This window comes from Furipterus horrens, unplaced genomic scaffold, assembly GCF_987537825.1.
Source record: "Furipterus horrens unplaced genomic scaffold, mFurHor1.1.pri manual_scaffold_6, whole genome shotgun sequence".
NCBI lineage: Eukaryota > Metazoa > Chordata > Mammalia > Chiroptera > Furipteridae > Furipterus > Furipterus horrens.
The window spans coordinates 121,648,738-121,668,118 of record NW_028327176.1 but is presented as its reverse complement, the minus strand read 5'-3'; the positions used below and the strand labels follow the sequence as shown (position 1 = coordinate 121,668,118).

Sequence of the window (19,381 nt, the reverse complement as noted above, 5' to 3'; positions counted from 1 at the left end):
ATTTATATTTTATTGTTTATGCTACTACAGTTATCCCAACCCCCCTTTTGCCCCCCTCTACTCAGCCCCTCCCCCACCTAGGCAATCCTCACACAATTTTCTGTGTCCTTGGGTCACGCATATATGTTCTTTGCTGTCTTTCAGCCAGTCCACCTCTCCCCGCCTTTCCTTAGACAGATATCATTCTGTTCCATGTATCTAGACCTTTGTTTTTACTTTGTTCAATAGGTTATTTCATTCATTAGATTCCACATATCAGTGAGAACACTTTAAAAATGTAAGAACCATCCTTAGGTTGAAAGCTATACAAATACTGACCTTGATCTAGATTTGGCCTACAGACAATAGTTTGCTAGCCCCTGGTCTAGAGTGCCCTTTCCTTGACTTCTCCACTTAACCTAGCATTTAGCTTTTAAGATTCAGGTTAAGAGTCATCTTTCCCTGGCTGGTTTGGCTCAGTGGATTGAGCGTCGGCCTGCGAGCTAAGTGTCGCTGGTTCGATCTTCCAGTCAGGGCACATCAGAGAAGGAAAACTCTGATTCCAAAAAACCTCCGCTGCCTTGCGGCATACCTCTTCAGGGGAAAGGCTAAGGGAGTAAACCCCGACAGAAAATCCGGTGCCGGAGTCCCTAAGGCAGTTTGACGTTGTAGTCAACACCGGCAACTCCTGCGGCGCACCTGAAGCCAAGCTGTATTGACTCCGTCTTTCCCTTGGACCCTTCAGCTGCGAAGAGAGGGGGGGTCTGCTGCATGGGCAACAGCAGACCCTCCATATCACCCTGCCCAGGCTCTGTAGCTTCAGCTTCACTGGAGAGGACACTCCAGCGTCATCGCAAGATGTCGATTCAACACGGGAGGAGACAGATACCGTGTCACTCCCGAGTTGGACTGCACAGCCATTCTCGGCGGTGCAGATAGACTCTTAAGAAGCTACACCATCGTCTCTCGAGACGACGAAGAGTCATCTCCTCCTGGAAGCCTAACTCCCTTTCCCTGGTATGAATTAACTGCTTTTCTTACCTGCTTCCTCTGCATATCTTTATCTCTAAAATCATCCTCTTCTTTAGAGAGCAAATGCCTTAGGGGAAAGAACTGGGTCTTTTTTAAAGGATTACTTTGGCTTCTGGGCAGAGAACAAACTGCGTGTGAGCAAGAGTAGAAGTTGAGGGTGAGATGGATTGTTATTAAAATAAACCTGATAAAAGATGATGGTAGTTTGACCCAAGGTGACAGCAATGGAGGAAGTGAAAAGTAATTGAATTTGAGATGTATTTTGAAGGTAGAGTTGACAAGATTTGCTGAAGAATTGAATGTGAGGATGTGAGAGAAAGAGAGGACACAAGTATGACCCAAGATTTTGTTCCCTAGTATCTGAAAGAATTTTGTTGTAGTTCACTGATTTGAGGAAGATGTGGTTGGACACGTTTGTAGGGGAGGATCGAGAGCTCAGAAGAGATAAGGAATAACAGCCCAGTGGGTTCATCCTAACTGAATGACAATGCCCATGCTATTGAATGGGTTGATGCCAGCAGGAGGGAGATCTTGAGAGTGTTTGAAGGGCTCTGTGTATTGACCTGCCTTTTTATTAGTGATTGGGGTCATTTTGCCATTGACATAAGGCTTGACATAAGCTGTTATATTGGGCAACAAGACAGAGTCCAAAGAGATTCTTGACAATTCAAGAAGGATAGACTGAGTCAAGCTAAATGAACACAAAGTCTTATAAATTTGAACTGTTCAAGCAATATCTATTTGAGGAATAGCATTATTAAAAGTACATTGTTTGCAGTCAAACGGATCTGGTCCAAAATCCCTTATTTCTCAGGATGTAATAGGTAGTTGGTAAATAAGAGGTTTTATTATCAAAGACCTTTCTTTCTAGCCTTTACTTTTTTAAAATTAGGTATTAGAAAATATTGGAGTTTCAGGTGGGCTTTTAAAAGCCTCTTGAAATAATATTTGGACTAGAAGTTTTATAGTACTTGAAACATTATTTCCCCAAAATGAATTATCTTGTTAGCCTCTCCAATACCACCTGAAAAAGCCAGCCCTCCTTCTCTTTATCTTTCTGAATTCTGCTTTCACTTCTTTCTGCCATAAGATTAATAACCTACTTTATGTTTCTTTATCATATTTAAGTCACTTTCTTATAGTATTTGCTTATAATTTTTCTCTCTTTATCTGACATCTTGGAATACTATCCAGGGCTTTTTATAGTACCCTTCTTACTAATTTTTAATTGAGATATAGTTTACATATGGTAATATTCACCGATTTTAAATATACAATTTGATGCGTCTTGACAAATGTACACATCATAAATGATCAGAACATTTGTGCTTATACTTTTAAATTCTTCTAGTTGAAAACAATTGAATTTCTTAACATGTTTATAAATGACAAACTTGCAAGTTACAAAATATAGTTTTATTTAGGTTGAAAAGAGAAATGAGGAATACATTCAATAGCTATTAAGGCAAGAGAATTCTGAAAAACCTATTAGATTATTTACTTTTCTTCCTTTTGCCCTCTAAATAAGATAAAATGCTTGTAGAAAATGAAGAACTTGCTGTGAATAAATTTGATTTCAGGATACTTAAGGCTCTGCCTGTAACTACTGATCAGAATCAGGCTACTAATACATCTACCTTAGTCTTATTCTGGTTTGTTTCCTTTTAATGCTAATATGTTTTGAACCAGCACATGGTTGAAGAATGGCAAGATGGGCAGAGAGGAGAATGGAGAGGAGGTAGTAAGACACAAGCAACATTAAAACCCTCTTGTTTTGTTCCTTAAATAGCATAATTACATGAAAATGGTACCCAGCAATGCACATTAATTATTTAAAGCACAATATAAAATTATAGCTGTTAGGATGGGAATTTATAAAAAGATCTAACTTAATCAGGTTGGTTAGGGGAGACTTCCTGGGGGAAGGAACATTTAAATGAGACCTGAAAGATGAAAATCAGCCAGGTATGTTCTAGTGTGTATGTCAAAGTAAAAGGAAGAACAGGGAGGAAATACTAACCAGAAGGCATGGCAGACGCAAGGAGTGTTAGCAGCTTAGATAATGGGATAGATTGATTTGAGATGAACCTGCCAAGGTAATCAAGAATCAAATTGTGCTGGGCCATGTTATGAATTTCATGCCTCTATTCTTAGAGAAATAGGAAACCATGGAAAGCCATGGAGTGACATGATCATATTTACTTTTGGGTGAGATATAATAATAAAGCTAAAAGTCCACTTACTATGGGCTGGCATTGTTATGAGTGCTTTTTGTATATTATAATATATAAAGCACTCCATACAAACCCTGTGAATCAGATACTATTCGGGCACCCAATTTATCAGTGAAAAAACTGAGGTATAGAGAAGGGTTATATAACTCATCCAAGATCATACAGCCAACAAGTGGCAATGCTGAGACTGTGAGGATAGCATTCAGGAGGCTGTTGGCAGAGTTATCAGCAAAAGATGCTCAGGGCTTGGACTGGAGAAATGCAGTTGGGAGAGTAGGATAATAGGTTAAGTTATATATGAACAGTAAACTTCATAGGATTTATCTTCAAAGCACTACATTTCTAATTGCTTGGTGTACTTTGCAATTTTTTAAATTTTATTATGGTAAGAACACTTAACAGGAGATCTACCCTCTTAACAAAACTTCTAGTGTACAGTACAGTATTGTTAACTATTGCCTGGTATACTTTTCAGCTTGACTATTTTGCTTTTGCCTCTGCTTTCTACTTATCTTAATATGCTTTCTCCTCTTTTTTTTTTTCATATTCTTGTTAGAGATTTTATTATTTGCAATAATTCATACCCAAAGCATTGAAGTAATTTTTCTCTATCTGTAAGCAGTCACAAAGCCCATGCCAAGTTACCTTTTGCAAAGTTTTCACAATTCATCTCATCCTTCCCATCCTTAAGGCCTTGCCTGTTGAAAATGAATGCAGATCTACTTACATAGAACACTATTAACTGGCTGTCCTAAGTGAGTCATCCAAATTTACTGTGGTCCTGGATCTAACCCCCAACTATACCAATAAGGAAAATAGATTTGGGGAGAGTGCAGAGAATGGGCCATGTGTTGTTGTTAGGTCCACTCTAATTAAGAGAGGGGAACGGTTTAAGATGTGATAGAAGAGGGAAGGAGAAACAGCTTAATGGGATTTGAAAAAGAAAAATAATCACAGCTAGCACCTGAAAAATGCAGTTTTCTGGAAGCCAAATTCCTATCATGGTTATGTTCTAGCTCAAAGAATTTCCTACTGATGAGAAAGCCTCCTACTTTCCTTTGGCTGAAACATCAGGGCCCCAGGTTTTACTATCAAAGACAAGATAATTATATAAAAATTCTTATGGATTAAAATTTGAACACATACCCTGAAGTCTTTCCTACTCTATAGTTCTGTGATATTATTTCAGTTGTTTTGACTCCAAATAAAAAGAGAAGATGATCAACAAAATACCCTTTATACATGTAGCAACCACACTTAATCAAGCCATTACAGTATTGCTCGTGGAAGTCCATAAGATTTAAAAATAATCTTTTTCTCCTATTTTAGGAATAAAGTCATCTGCTTTGTAAGTAATGCATTTAGTTAATAGATACTTATACACAAGGATATGTTTTATAAAAATAAATTCTATTAAAAAATCTTCATGATATCATCAGAACCATTTCTATATCCGACACTGGATTTGATTATAAAGAGCTTCTTTGTGTATGTTCAGTCATTTCTTACACAATGCAATGTGAGACTGTGAGAAATGCTCACAATAAAAACTGGGACACAGGACTTGAGCAGCAAAGAGAGGCGTTTATTCACAAGTCTGCAGAGTCGGGGGCACCCTCAGCCAGGAGAATGTGCGCACAAAGTAGACAAAGAAAGCTGGTTTTATAGTTAAGTGCCCACCCTAAAGTGAAATTGCCACTCTAAAGTGAAATTGATTAGCTTCCTCACCCTAATGCGATTAGCTCCTCCACCCTTTTCCTTCTTCCCCATTTCTCCATTACTGGTTACTCCTGAGTTACAATCTAACTCCATCATCTAAATGCCCCTATTGTGATTTGTAAATATGCTAATGTTGTCAACTCCCTTCTCAGAGATCCTCTAATTACATTTGCCCTTGAGACCCTTTAATTACATTTGCCCTTTGTTACTAATGACTTTCTGCTGGTTTGGGAGTCACTATGTCCTTGTTTCTTGCAAGACTATTAACTTCTATGTACTTGGCTAACAGCTAATCTATTCATAAATATGACATAAATCACTAAGAATAGTTAAGATGGGAAATATACTAAAAGGAAAATGTACTTAAACAAATACATGTTAGTAGTTGTTTATAACTTGCCTCTATTATAAACATAAATTACTAAAATTCATTTTACACTCATATGGTGAATATCACTTTTATTTTAACTTTATGGATAGTTAAAAATAATTTAAAAATCAGTGCAAGTTAACTGACAAACACAAAGATGGTAAAGATGTACTCTGGCACATTTATATTTCTAGTTTTTAAAGCCATGCATAAACACAATAAAGAAAATGCATTTTATACATGTGAGAAATAATCATTTCTGCGGCTGCCACATTTTTGTCTTAATAGCAATTCAGATTTCCTACATAACCTAATTCTCTATTTTTAAAAATTGTTTAAATCAGGACACAGGCAAAATCCTGTGCCAGTTCTGGTGCTAACTAAAATCAGTTTGTGTAGATCAGTGTTCTATCAGAAAGATCATCTTGCTTTGTCCTTATCAGGTGACAATTACCTATGAAATAAGAGAACCTGAAGGTTCTTTTCTGGGTCTGCTCTTTCATTTAAAGTAAATTTCTTTTTTGAAGTCATATGATGCAGATGTGAGGAACCAGGATTCTGAAACTCTACAGCTTGAGTTTGAATCCCTGCTCTGTCACTTACTGACTCTGTGACCTCTGGCAAGTTTTCCTCATGGGGATGATACTAGCAGTACATGTCTCATAGGATTGCTATGAAGATAAAATAATTTCCAGTGCCTGGAATACAGAAAGCACTCTATAAACAGTTATTATTATTGCACAACCTAAGTTTTATTCAATGGTCATGTTAATGAAGTGTAATATATATGCAGAAAGGAACGTGTAAGTGGTCTGCTTACAGAAATTTTATAAGCAAAACAAGCCTGGGTAAGCAACAAATATATCATGAATCAGAAACTGTTTTCTGCCCATTTCTAATCACTACCCCTTTCTAAGTGCAAGTAATATACTGACTTCTAATTTAGTTTTGTTAAAGGCTGTTTGTTAAACCTTGATATTGTAGTATTTGATGAGACATTGGACTAGCATTTTATTTTTATTTAATATCTAAGATAAACCTATTTGCTGATTAAGCTTTTAATATGTACAATAAATATAATATATAGAAATAGAATATATAGAGTATAATATAAAGTAATGAAATATAATTTTTTAATGAATTTTGTTTTATAGGTTGAAAAAGCTCCTTGAACAAGAAAAGGCTTACCAAGCCCGGAAAGAAAAGGAAAATGCTAAGAGGCTCAATAAACTAAGAGATGAGCTTGTGAAATTAAAGTCCTTTGCACTCATGCTGGTGGATGAAAGACAAATGCATATTGAGCAACTTGGCCTGCAAAGCCAGAAAGTACAGGATCTTACTCAGAAACTGAGGGAAGAAGAAGAAAAGCTCAAAGCCATTACTTCCAAATCCAAAGAAGACAGGCAGAAATTGCTCAAGTTAGAAGTGGATTTTGAAAACAAGGCTTCGAGGTTTTCCCAAGAGCATGAAGAGATGAATGCTAAGTTGGCAAATCAAGAGTCTCACAACAGGCAACTTAGACTCAAGCTGGTTGGCTTAACTCAAAGAATCGAGGAGCTAGAAGAGACCAACAAAAATTTGCAAAAGGCAGAGGAAGAACTTCAGGAGTTAAGAGATAAAATTGCCAAAGGGGAATGTGGCAACTCCAGCCTCATGGCAGAAGTGGAAAATCTCCGGAAGCGTGTGCTTGAAATGGAGGGTAAAGATGAGGAGATCACTAAAACTGAATCCCAGTGCAGGGAATTGAGGAAGAAGTTGCAGGAGGAAGAACACCATAGTAGGGAGCTCAAACTTGAAGTTGAGAAGTTACAGAAGAGAATGTCCGAACTGGAGAAATTGGAAGAAGCATTTAGCAAGAGTAAATCTGAATGCACCCAGCTACATTTAAACCTGGAGAAAGAAAAGAACTTAACCAAAGACCTGCTAAATGAACTGGAGGTGGTCAAGTGTCGAGTTAAAGAACTGGAATGTTCTGAAAGTAGATTGGAAAAGGCTGAATTAAGCCTAAAAGATGATCTTACAAAGCTGAAGTCATTTACTGTGATGCTGGTTGATGAAAGGAAAAATATGATGGAAAAAATAAAGCAAGAAGAGAGAAAAGTGGATGGACTCAACAAAAATTTTAAGGTGGAGCAAGGAAAGGTTATGGATGTAACTGAAAAACTAATCGAAGAAAGTAAGAAGCTTTTAAAACTGAAATCTGAAATGGAAGAAAAAGTATACAATTTGACAAAAGAGAGAGACGAGTTAATAAGCAAACTGAAAAGTGAAGAAGAAAAATCATCTGAATTAAGCTGTAGTGTTGACTTGTTAAAGAAGAGACTTGATGGGATAGAGGAAGTAGAAAGAGAAATAACAAGAGGAAGGTCTCGAAAAGGGCCTGAGTTTACCTGCCCAGAAGATAACAAGATTAAGGAGCTAACACTTGAAATTGAGAGACTGAAGAAGCGTCTCCAACAACTGGAGGTCGTTGAAGGGGATTTGATGAAGACAGAGGATGAGTATGATCAGCTGGAGCAGAAATTTAGAACTGAGCAGGATAAGGCTAATTTCCTCTCTCAGCAACTGGAGGAGATAAAGCACCAAATTGCTAAGAATAAAGCAATAGAGAAAGGTGAGGCCGTGAGCCAGGAAGCTGAGCTGAGACACAGATTTCGGTTGGAAGAGGCTAAAAGTCGAGACTTAAAAGCCGAAGTACAAGCTCTTAAAGAGAAGATTCATGAATTAATGAACAAAGAAGATCAGCTTTCTCAGCTCCAAGTAGATTATTCTGTCCTTCAGCAAAGATTTATGGAAGAAGAAAATAAGAACAAAAACATGGGCCAGGAGGTCCTCAATCTGACCAAAGAGTTAGAGCTTTCTAAACGTTATAGCCGAGCTCTGAGACCCAGTATGAATGGAAGAAGAATGGTAGATATTCCGGTGACCTCCACTGGAGTCCAGACTGATGCTGTCAGCAGCGATGCAGCAGAAGAGGAAACACCAGCAGTATTTATACGGAAATCCTTCCAAGAAGAAAATCACATCATGAGTAACCTTCGACAGGTGGGATTGAAAAAACCCATGGAACGATCCTCTGTCCTAGACAGGTATCCTCCAGCAGCCAATGAGCTCACTATGCGCAAGTCTTGGATTCCATGGATGAGAAAAAGGGAAAATGGGCCCTCAGTCACTCAAGAGAAAGGGCCGCGAACCAGTTCCAGTCCAGGGCACCCAGGAGAGCTGGTTCTTTCACCAAAGCAGGGCCAGCCCCTGCATATTCGAGTGACGCCGGACCATGAGAACAGCACTGCGACTTTGGAGATAACAAGCCCGACATCTGAAGAATTCTTCTCTAGTACCACTGTCATTCCTACATTAGGGAATCAGAAACCGAGGATAACCATTATTCCATCACCAAATGTTATGTCTCAAAAACCAAAAAGTGGAGACAGTACTCTCGGCACAGAGCGAGCCATGTCCCCAGTCACAATCACCACATACTCCAGAGAGAAAACCCCAGACAGTGGAAGAGGTGTGTTTGCAGACAGGCCTACATCCCCTATTCAGATAATGACAGTGTCTACATCGGCTGCCCCAGCTGAGATTGCACTTTCTCCCGACTCCCAGGAAATGCCCATGGGAAGGACTGTCCTCAAAGTCACCCCAGAAAAACAGACTGTTCCAACTCCAGTACGGAAGTACAACTCTAATGCTAATATCATAACCACAGAAGACAATAAAATTCACATTCATTTAGGTTCTCAGTTTAAACGATCCCCTGGGACTTCTGCAGAAGGAGCAAGTCCAGTTATTACTGTCCGACCTGTCAACGTGACAGCTGAAAAGGAGGTTTCCACTGGCACTGTCCTTCGCTCTCCCAGGAACCATCTCTCCTCACGCCCTGGTGCAAACAAAGTGACAAGCACTATCACCATAACACCAGTCACAACCTCATCTACTCGAGGAACCCAGTCAGTGGTGAGTAGAAGAGGTTTGAAGTGCAGGCAGAGGGAGGGAAGAAGAAGTGAAGAGTGAGAATACCCAACGCCCAAAATAAAACAAAAAGAAATTGCCTCTTGCTCAACCTGAACCCACTAGCATATATTTTCTAGAGGACTATCTACATCAAGAAATGAAAATAAAGAGTGGCTTAATATTTTAATAAATAGAACTAATATTGACAGAAAAAAATTTCTCATGTAAATTATGGAGATCCCCATAATACTTGCCAAGATGGCCTCTTTGTAAGTTAGCATATAGTGATAATGTTTAAAATTTGATTTTTATGTGTAAAATACTTTTAAAAATGGAGACTAAAGGGAAATGGTCAATATGCAAGAAAAATTAAAACTGTTCCTGGGTTATATTTCCATAACTTAAAATATTCAGTATGTGATTATGTATGTCCATAGAATACTCCAAAATAATGATTAAGAGATTTTAATATTAAAATACTAAACTTTTTTTCAAAGTAAAAAAGAAGTGAGTTTATATGTCTAAATACCATATTTTATTAATAGTATATTGCAGAGGGCAGGTGCTTGATAAATATTACTTATAACCAGCTGGAAGGCTAAATAAATAATAATAAAAAAGCATGCCCAAAGTATAAAAGCCAGAACTTAAAAATAAATTCTAATTTTTAAACCGCTTCCAGTGATTGTCTTCATTTATTGGGGACAAATAGGTAAATGAAATTATAGAAGGTCATGTGCTATTTAGATATTAATTTAAATGAGCAGACTAGAAATTATGATTCCTAGACTCTGAACAAATTCTTCAGCATATATTGGAAACTCTCAAGAAAGCTTATTTATCTAGGGATGGAAACTGTAGCTTATTTTCCCATATCTTCAATATAGTTTGCTTTTAATTCTCTATGTACAAATGTAGACTCAAGACATGCGTCAGAATGTGAATTAGTAATTGCTTTGCCAGTGAAGCTTTTCATTATTGACTCCAGGAGCCAAATAGCATTCAGAATCACTCACCCGTCTCGAATGGTTCAATATTGCCTTTTAGGCAACACAGAGCATAGCTTGAATTTTTATAAAAAGACAGTGGAGGTGTCAGTTGTTGTAACTGAGAGCAGATTTCTTTGCTGGAACATCTTATTCCCATTTCAAGGGTCAGATCAAGATAGCCTTACCTTCTGTAGCAACCTTTATGACTACTGATTAAACCCCATACACAAATAGGATTTCAAAACAGCTAAGATTTCTAAGGCCTGAGTAATGGCCCATCTACTTCAGGTATATCCAATCTTATTAAATTAAGGACAACAAAACGTTTGTGATAGCCTTCTTAGAAATCAAGTAGCGAGGATAGTTTATCTCTGCATTTATTCATTGGAGCATTGAATTTATTGAGTATTAGCTACACTTTAGCCACTGAATTAAGTAATGACTGCAAAGAGGACCTTCAGAAATTCTCAGCTTCATGGGACAGTCAGGACTGGAATGTACTTAGTAGTTTTACGATAGAAGTTCAAACAAAGGAACCACCAGAGAAGGCCTCACAGAGAAGGAGATTTTCACAGAGGAAGCGAGATTTTCAAGAAGGAAAAGGGAAAGAATATGTAGAGAGAACAAGTGTGTGCAAAGGTACCGCAACGTGGAGGAGCCTGGCATGTTCGGGGAAGGGCGAGCTGTCCCACAGTGCTGCAGAGTTGGGCACGGAGCCAAAATGCAAGAGCAGAAAATGGAGACAAACTGTGGGCAGAGACGAAGAGGGGCACATGCCTTAAGAAACTGGCATTTGCTCTCAGGGAGTAGACAAGGGGTATTGAAAGGGTAAGGGTGATTTAAAAAACATTATTTATGTTTTAGAAAGATAATGTCTATAAAACGGTTTAAAGGATAAATTAGAGGGGACAGAGGCTGCAGACAGAGATACTGTTGTAATTCTCTAGGTTAGAGATGGTGTAGGCTCAAGCTATGGTAGTAAAGTGAGGACAGAGGTACACTGAAGACGGAATGGAAGATTTCATGACAAATTGAGTATGGAGGGTGGCTTGGATGTATGGGTGGATAGGATGAGAAACACGGGGGAGGGGGTGGCTACCGTTTGGGGGGAAAGATAATGTGCGGGGCATGTTATATTTGAGATGCCTGAGGAACACTGGAAACGTTTAGCAAGCAGTTAGAAACATGAATCTGTATTTAAGAAGAGCATTGAAGGCTTGAGGTCTGGAACTCGTCAACACATCAGTTGATAACTGAGGCGATTCTCAGGATGAATACAAAATGTTAAAGGAGGGCTGAGAATGGAATACAGTGACGCCCACATTTAGCAGGCAGGCAAGCTGGAACAAGGAGCCAAAGCAGCAAGCGATTAAAAAGCAGTTGCCAGAGATAGGGTGTGAGGGGTGAGACTCAAGTAAGAAATTACAGTAAGTCTTTGGAACACATTAAGAAAGAGGGTGTGGTCATCAGTGACAATAATAACTGAGAAAAGTCTGAGTCCTCGGGAGACCTGGCTATCCAAAGAGAGTGGAGATAAATTGGGGGACAGTAGGAATAAAAATGCCTGAGTTAATGCCACGTGGCCTGTATTTTTTTTTTTTTCCCTGTGAAATAGGAGGCAAGGTCATGTTCAGTAGGGTAGGAGCTTGAGAAGAGAAGGAAGTTTGGCATAGATGTTTCAGGAGAAGAGAAAGGGATGCAGTCAGAATAGATTAGAGACTGACTTCAAATTTCTAAAGATAATTTTACCTGGGGAGGGGTCGCCTGTGCAGGAGTCCTGCTAACGTTCAGACGGATGCATATCCAGGGCAAAACTCACCACCATCTCCCTTGTGTTTCTGTATTTTCTCTCTTACAGTCAGGACCAGATGGGTCATCCCAGCGGCCTACACCCACCCGCATTCCTATGTCAAAAGGTATGAAAGCAGGAAAGCCAGTAGTGGCAGCTCCAGGAGCAGGAAATCTGGCCAAATTCGAGCCTCGAGCTGAGACTCAGTCTATGAAAATAGAGCTGAAGAAATCTGCAGCCGGCAGCGCTACCTCTCTTGGAGGGGGGAAGGGCTGAGGGCAGTGGCTGAGGGGGTATGTTGTGCAGACGCTACTGCTGCAGTGAAAACAAACCTTGTCTGTCTGCACCAACTCTTTACATGTACTAATTTAGGTTTTAAATATCTTGTTTATAACATAATCTACTAATAGCCATGTGTCTTTACTATTTTGTGAAATTGTTTGGATGCTGGGGAACAGAACTAACCAGCAAAACTACTGTTTGCCATGAGCTTGATCCAGGAAATGGCCTGAGACAGGGCCTGACGTCTAGTCCCACTTTTGCTTCTAGAAAATGGACCCATCAATTAACCGATCTGAACCTCAGTTTTCTGTCAATGAGATATGGGAGCTGGATAACATCCTCTCCAAAGTCAACTCTCATATTCCCTAACTGTAAATCAAGTGTGATAAGCCTTGTTCAACAAAAATTGCTTTTTCAAAAATTCTATTATGAAATAGGAAGTACCTTAACAATTGTCATTTACCTCTATCAAATCCCGAATTTGCTTCATGTGCTGGAAGAAACATTTAATTATCACAGGGCTTGAACCTCTAAAGTTTTGCAAAACCAAAAGTCTCTGAGATGATTTCAGGAAATAATTTGAATGTGAAATAAAGTGGAAATGAAATATGGAATCCTAAAGCAGAGTTTTTACTTATTTGTGTGTGTCTGTGTGTATTGTAGAGGTTTTGGCCATCTCCAAAACATTCCCAGAATTTCATAGACAATAATTTAAGAACCATTAATGTCAGACTCATGCTCTATTTAAGTGTGCAATTGATTTAGACCGTGGAGCAATGAATAGAGCTGCCAAATGGCCCCATATAGCTCAACAGAGGTTGTAATGGATAGGAAATAGCAGAAAGTAAATTCTGATACATTAATGCCAAGAAAAAAAAAAAATGACATCATGCATAGCTTAATTGAATTGAAATATTTTCCTTAGCTGTGAACTTCACTTGCAAATATAAATCCAGTTCATGATTGTGTGTGTGTGAGTGTGCTGTAGAGAAGTGTATTATTATTCCTGTCAGTTTTACTTGTGTTTGAATCATTTTCATTAATTTTGAGCATGTTTTAATCAGCATGAAACAATGTGTGAGTGCAAAATGCCAGGTGTCTTTGTGAGGAGATTAACCACATTAAAGTGAACACTGCTTCGTAGTCAAATAACCACAAATGAGCTCAAGGCTAATAACCTGTAGCATAGCATATGAGGTCTTATGTAGGCAGACAACTTTGTCAAGATTTTTGAGTCAATGGGGTGAACATTACAAAAATACAATAACTACAAAGTTATAGGTTATTTTTTCACTTTTGAATTTTGAGGGTTCCAAAATTATCTGGATATTCCCTGCTCTTGATATTTGGGAAAGAGAAAATTAAATATATATTTAGTGTGTGTAAACACACAAAAAATATATATGTATATATATTTAGTGTGTGTATACACACACACACACATACATGTATATATAAATATACATATATTAATATAGCCTATGATAAACTTCTCTAAGTTCTTTCCACACCAGATTTCCTATACCTTGCAGAACTTAGACTTGAATTATACATGATGGTGGTAGATGCCTCACAGTATTTACATTCCCTTTAATCTGATCTCTGTTCCTTATGGCTCATCAGTTTCAGCACATGTATTGAAAAATATTGAGCAACCATGATAGACATGCCATAATGAGATTTAAAGGTAGAAGGAGAGGCTAAGAATGAAGATTTTATAAAATATGACTGTAAGCAAGTTTAAACAAGAAATCTTTCCATTTCGAATACTGACTTGTATTTTTTTTAAAAGGAAATTCCTTCCTCCACCCCCTTTGGAAAGTGGACACAATCCTTTTAAAAAACAAGGGTATTCTCTGGTATTTAGGGTGTTTAGCGTTACTGTACCGTAACATACTGTACTAAGGCAAATGAAGGTGTCAAAAGTATGAAACACTGCATTCCTTTTGAGTTGACCTGCCATTTTCAGTGACTTTTATCGTAATCTTATTGTCACTGTTGCTGTTTTTGCTCTTACCTGCTCACACCATGCTTACATCATTTCTGCCTGGAAGTCCATACCGTCCTCAGGGAGAGTGCTCCGGAAGACTCAGCAGTGCACGCACAGTGCGCTTATACATCTGGGTCTTGGAGCAGAACCACCTACAAAGTACAACTACTAAGAAAACTTGGCAGAACAACACATATTCACTTTTCAGAAATGATAAAGAGCAACCGCCATGGCAGCTTTTCTTTGTAATTTTAGAACCAACTCTTCGTTTATTGGATAGCTTTGTTCTAAACCACATACTAGGAATGAAATCCACTGGGGATAGGAAGTGGAGGATTAAAGGCACTCCAACTCCAGCTTCCATTTGTGAGTATAATGTTTTTAAGATGCAGTTTAATGTACTTTTATAAGAGTAAATGGGATTAAAAGGTCAGTCTTTTCCCCATCCTGGAACATAGCATTGTGTACTAAAATAAAAAGTGTCTCACCAGGGCTGCTGTGAATGACTGCTGTGAATAGCTGCTGCTCAGGTCCCACCCTGGGGAGCAGAGGGGAGGGGATGGGGTGCCATTGCCACAGATTCAATGTGTTGGCACCCCTAGAGGATGTGCAGGGCACTATCTGCACAGCTACACAGAAGTCCTGGTCTTCCCCTCCTGAAAATAATTTTTATGTGCTGACCATTTTAGCACACTCTGATGGTGGCCATTTAGCATGCGTGATACCGGAAATGTTTCTGTGTGGGATATGGCCCTAAGGGTATTTTTCACATCTTGAAAATGACCTTCCTGTCCCAGTCACCTGCTTAAAAAGAGTCATTTAGTTATTAATGGCATTTTTATCAGATTTTCAGTGAGGACAAGTTAATGGGTGACAACAGGGCTCTCTAGAGATTTTTATCATCTTCAATAAGGGTACGGTGTTACCAGATATCTTACTCGAATATTTTCAAGAGGCGAGTGAAGAAATAGCTTTGATGAGTTGTGTGTGGGAAGAGCATAATTTCAGGGAAATGAAACCATCTCCAAGAGTGTAAAGTGTACAGAGACTTGAGTTTCTCATCCCCTCATAGCTTCAGAATACTGGGGAAAGAGTGAGGCTTTCCTGACTGGAAAGTCCCAGGGATATTAGATAGGAGGAGCTCATTTACATGGGAGGTCCGAGGGCAGAGATGAAGAGGTAACAGGAAGGGCACAGAGGGTTTCCCAGTAAACGAGAACGTAAGATTCCAGTTTCCCTAACTCAGATGGAGGTTAGCGTTTACCTCTTACCTCCTCCTCCGGGGTCTCCTCATTGGTTACCTCCTCCGTCTCTACTCTTTCATCTTCTCCTTTTCACTTGTTGCTGCCACACAGGATATAAATATGCTCTGGCCTGTTCCGTGGTAGGACAATTCTTTCCTCTGCTGTGCAGTCCTCTTTAGCTCCTGCCAGACCTCCCTGCTGCCAAGTTATGTCATTGTCACAACACAAATTTTTATGCTTCCACTTTCATACTTCCCATTTATTCTTTAATTACTTTTTATTCCAGTTAAAATAATTTGTACACATAGTTAAAATATCAGCCAGTGCTACAAGACAATGAAAACAACCGTTCCTTTTCTCTGGGTTTTGCTCCCTGGAGAAAATCATTTCTAACCCTTAGCTGTTTCTTCTGGTATTTATCTCCAGATTTCTAAATATATACTTGTACTCTGACTTTTTATTCATCAAGTTTAGAAATTATTTTTGTCTTATCATTATTAACTTGATGGCTGAGGATTTAGTCCTCTCACATGTCCTAGCTCCCCTTTTCCATCCTCCCAATATGATATCACATTTTTTTTATAAATCAGTAGTCAGCATTTGTATGTTTGTAATTAATATGTTTACATTGTAAATTTAAATACTGTCTCCAGCTGAGTCAAGTACTACACTATGATTGTCTCCTTCTTACCACTTTTCCTCTTCAAATGAATAATTGCTTTAATTTTTCATCTGCTTGGTTTTCTAGGTATCTATCTTTATTTTTTTCCAAATGTTCCTAACAGATTTGCCAAATGCCCACCAAACCCTGAAACACATCAGCTTCATGTTTTCCCTGAGGCTTTCCTAGTTCAGCCCTCTACTTCTCTCCTTAGTCGGGCCCACTTGTCCTCTTGGCCTGCTGCACAGGTGTCTGGCTGTCCTTTTGCCTGTGTTAAATCCTCTGTTTCCTGGATTTCTTCTACTTTTGCTTAACTGTAGCTGTCTATCTATCATCATCTGTCTGTCTATCTGTCTGTCTTCCTATTTTTTGAAGTATACTTCCCAGTAGTTTCTACAGAGAAAAATCCTTCAGTAACCTTCCTGGGCAGGCTACCGGTATTCTGGGAATAGATCAGGGGAGGTGAGATGGAGCATCTCACAGTCCAGTGTGGCAACGTTTTCACTCCCCTGTATTCAGTTTGTGCTGCCTGTTTTCTACCTCGGCCCAGGACTTCTTAGGTTGTTTTCTTTTAGTCTTTGGTAAGGGTGAAAACAGAATGATGTTATGCTCTTCTCCCTCTATGACCAAGACATCTAATCTCTGGGTTTCCTTTGACCTCTCTCACTGCTCAGCCTCAGTCTCCATATTTTAGGCATACATCTTAAGGGTTGTTGTTCCCCTTGTCTCTATCAAAAGTGGTTTTCTGCACTACACGCTAGTTCTTGTTATTTTATTCTCTCCCATGGCTGCAGTTATCACCTATATGCTGATAACTACCAAACCGCTATCTCCAACTCAGCTTGTCTCAAAGCATTCTCAACACCTCCTCCATCCCTCTTCCAAGCCTTCTCCTCTTACTATTCTCCGCCTCAGTAGGGGTGTCCTGATCCACCCAAGTACCCAAGCCAGCAGTCTGGTAGCCATTTTAGGTTCACCCTTCTACAAGTCTCTCATATTCTAACCCCCTAACACTGCACGCAGCTGAACCCAGACCTCCATTTCTCCCACCACTGCCTGAGTCTCGGTTTTAATTACTTCTCATCTGGATTACTCTGGTACTCTCCTAATTGGTTTCATAATCTCCCATCTGAAAACTCTCTGATTCATTTTCCATTTGTTTTCCAAAGTGCAAGTGGATCATATCACTCCTCGATTTGAAAACCCTCCAAATGTTCATCATTACCTATAGAATATAATGCCAGGTTTTTGGTATGGCACTCGAGGCTCTCTGTGACCTTGGCTCTCTACTTCCCGTCTCTGACAATCCCTCCCTCTCCCTTGTCTGGACTCCTGCCACCCTGGCCCACAGATGGCCTCCATAGTAATGGCCAGACACCTTTCCTTAACTTAATCAACTTGTTCCTTCTCCCTGGGTTGCCCTTTCTTCTACCTTTCCTTCTAGTGGTTATGTCCTTCTATGTTCAAAATCTCTTTTAAAAACATTGCCTCCATTAGCAAAACAAACCATAGTTTCAGAATCTGTCCTGGGGTTTAAAACCTGTCCATTACTGTAAAAACTTGGCCTTTAGAGTAGAGAAAGAAAACCAGCAGTTGAAGGATGGCTGAAAGTTGGGGGGAAAAGAGGGGTGTTCTCGCTTCTTCCCTTTGTCTGCCATGCAAGCCTGTGAGAATGACAGGGAGGGTACTGCAAGAGCACATGTGAGAATGTGAAGGTAAAGAGTGAATGGAATTAGAGGAAACCTAGGTACTGCCGTTCTGGATAGTGTAAGGTACTTCTCCTTCCCTCCAGAGGCACCATGGAAAGTAATGGGTGCAGAACAGCTAGGGGTCCGGGGACGGGGGAGTTTTCGCCTCTGAAGCCATCACGTGTGTGGAGAACTAAGGGGAGCCTGAGAACTTGCTATGAAGTATAAATATACTTGAATGAGGAGTATGAAAGACTCTTCAGGAAAGAGGAAGTTTTGAGTGCTTTGTCTTGCTCTTTAGATTCATGAAGAACCCTCTAAAATAGGCCAGAGAGGCTCTCATTTTAGAGGCCCAAACACCACCACCAATAAGCAGGATATAGATGTAGAATAAATATCAAGGTGAACATCCAGAAAAAGTGGATTGCTGACCAATGGACTGGATACCTGAAATTGGACTGAAAGCCAGGAGATCAGAGCAAGGCTGTCTAACATTTGGCAAATCACCTTACCATGATTTGGTTTTGCATTTAGCTATAATATTTTATGATTCTGGCATTCCTCCTTACAATCATAACATGATATGCTTCATTATTGTTTAGCAAGCAACTTAAAGGATTCTGCTATAACGCTTTTCCTAAGAACTAATGGTTAATTGCTTATCTGGTAAAAGTAGTTTTGGCCTCTCTATTTGTGCTAATGTGTGATGGACAGAATTCCAAAGTCAAGGGCTGGTTAGAGCTGAATCAAACTGTAGAGGTCAAGAAGATAATTACTTCTATTATTAAAGATGAAAACAAAAACAAAACAAGAAAAACCCCAAGGCTTAAAGATGTCTAGCCATCTTATTAATGATGAAGTCAGGTCTTTGGTTTCTCCTAGTATGTTATTCATTATTTAATATAAAACTACTTCAAGTGAACAAAGTATATATTCATACATAGGCTAAATTACCCACACTCATACATAGGCTAAATTACCCACACTCACTGGGCTAAAATAACATTGTCAAAGGATTTTGAGATATTGCGATATCTGCATAGAAACTATGTGCCCAAATTCTCATAACAGTACTTACTTTGATAAATATTGTTGTCCTTGTCTAAAGAGCACAATGTTCTTTTCAATTTTCACACATAATGTTATTTTCCATGCTATTCTGTGAGCAGCCAAAGGCTTAGATCAAACTAGGCATTTAGCATCTGTGTGCAAAAAGGTAGCACCTGAGCTTGGCTCAAATATTTACCTATTTTTCCACTACTTAGTTTTTTTATGATTAATGTTATATGTGGGAGAACTAGTTCCGATTTACTTGTATCTGGGAAACAGTAATCTATGTGAGAGATAAAGATTAGCTTGCCTGAAAAGAAGTTACCAGTTGTAACTGTGATATTGGTAACTTGTGCGACCTGGGGAGGTAAGGAGATGATTTGGGCTGATGATGGAG

The 19,381-nt window shown here is 39.1% G+C and overlaps 1 protein-coding gene across 3 annotated transcripts in view; it reads left to right on the top strand.

Moving 5' to 3' along the window:
- Nucleotides 1–19,381, top strand: part of FILIP1 (filamin A interacting protein 1) — a 208,007-nt gene that overhangs the window by 182,873 nt on the left and 5,753 nt on the right. For 2 of the 3 annotated variants that reach the window (XM_090282674.1, XM_090282676.1), the window contains 2 exons: nucleotides 6,489–9,294; nucleotides 12,139–12,957. In XM_090282674.1, coding sequence (XP_090138800.1) covers nucleotides 6,489–9,294; nucleotides 12,139–12,345 — 3,013 coding nt within the window. In that variant the 3' untranslated portion in view covers nucleotides 12,346–12,957. Of the gene's footprint in view, nucleotides 1–6,488; nucleotides 9,295–12,138; nucleotides 12,958–19,381 lie in introns of those variants that run through there. The other variant, XM_090282675.1, reaches the window with a different exon arrangement.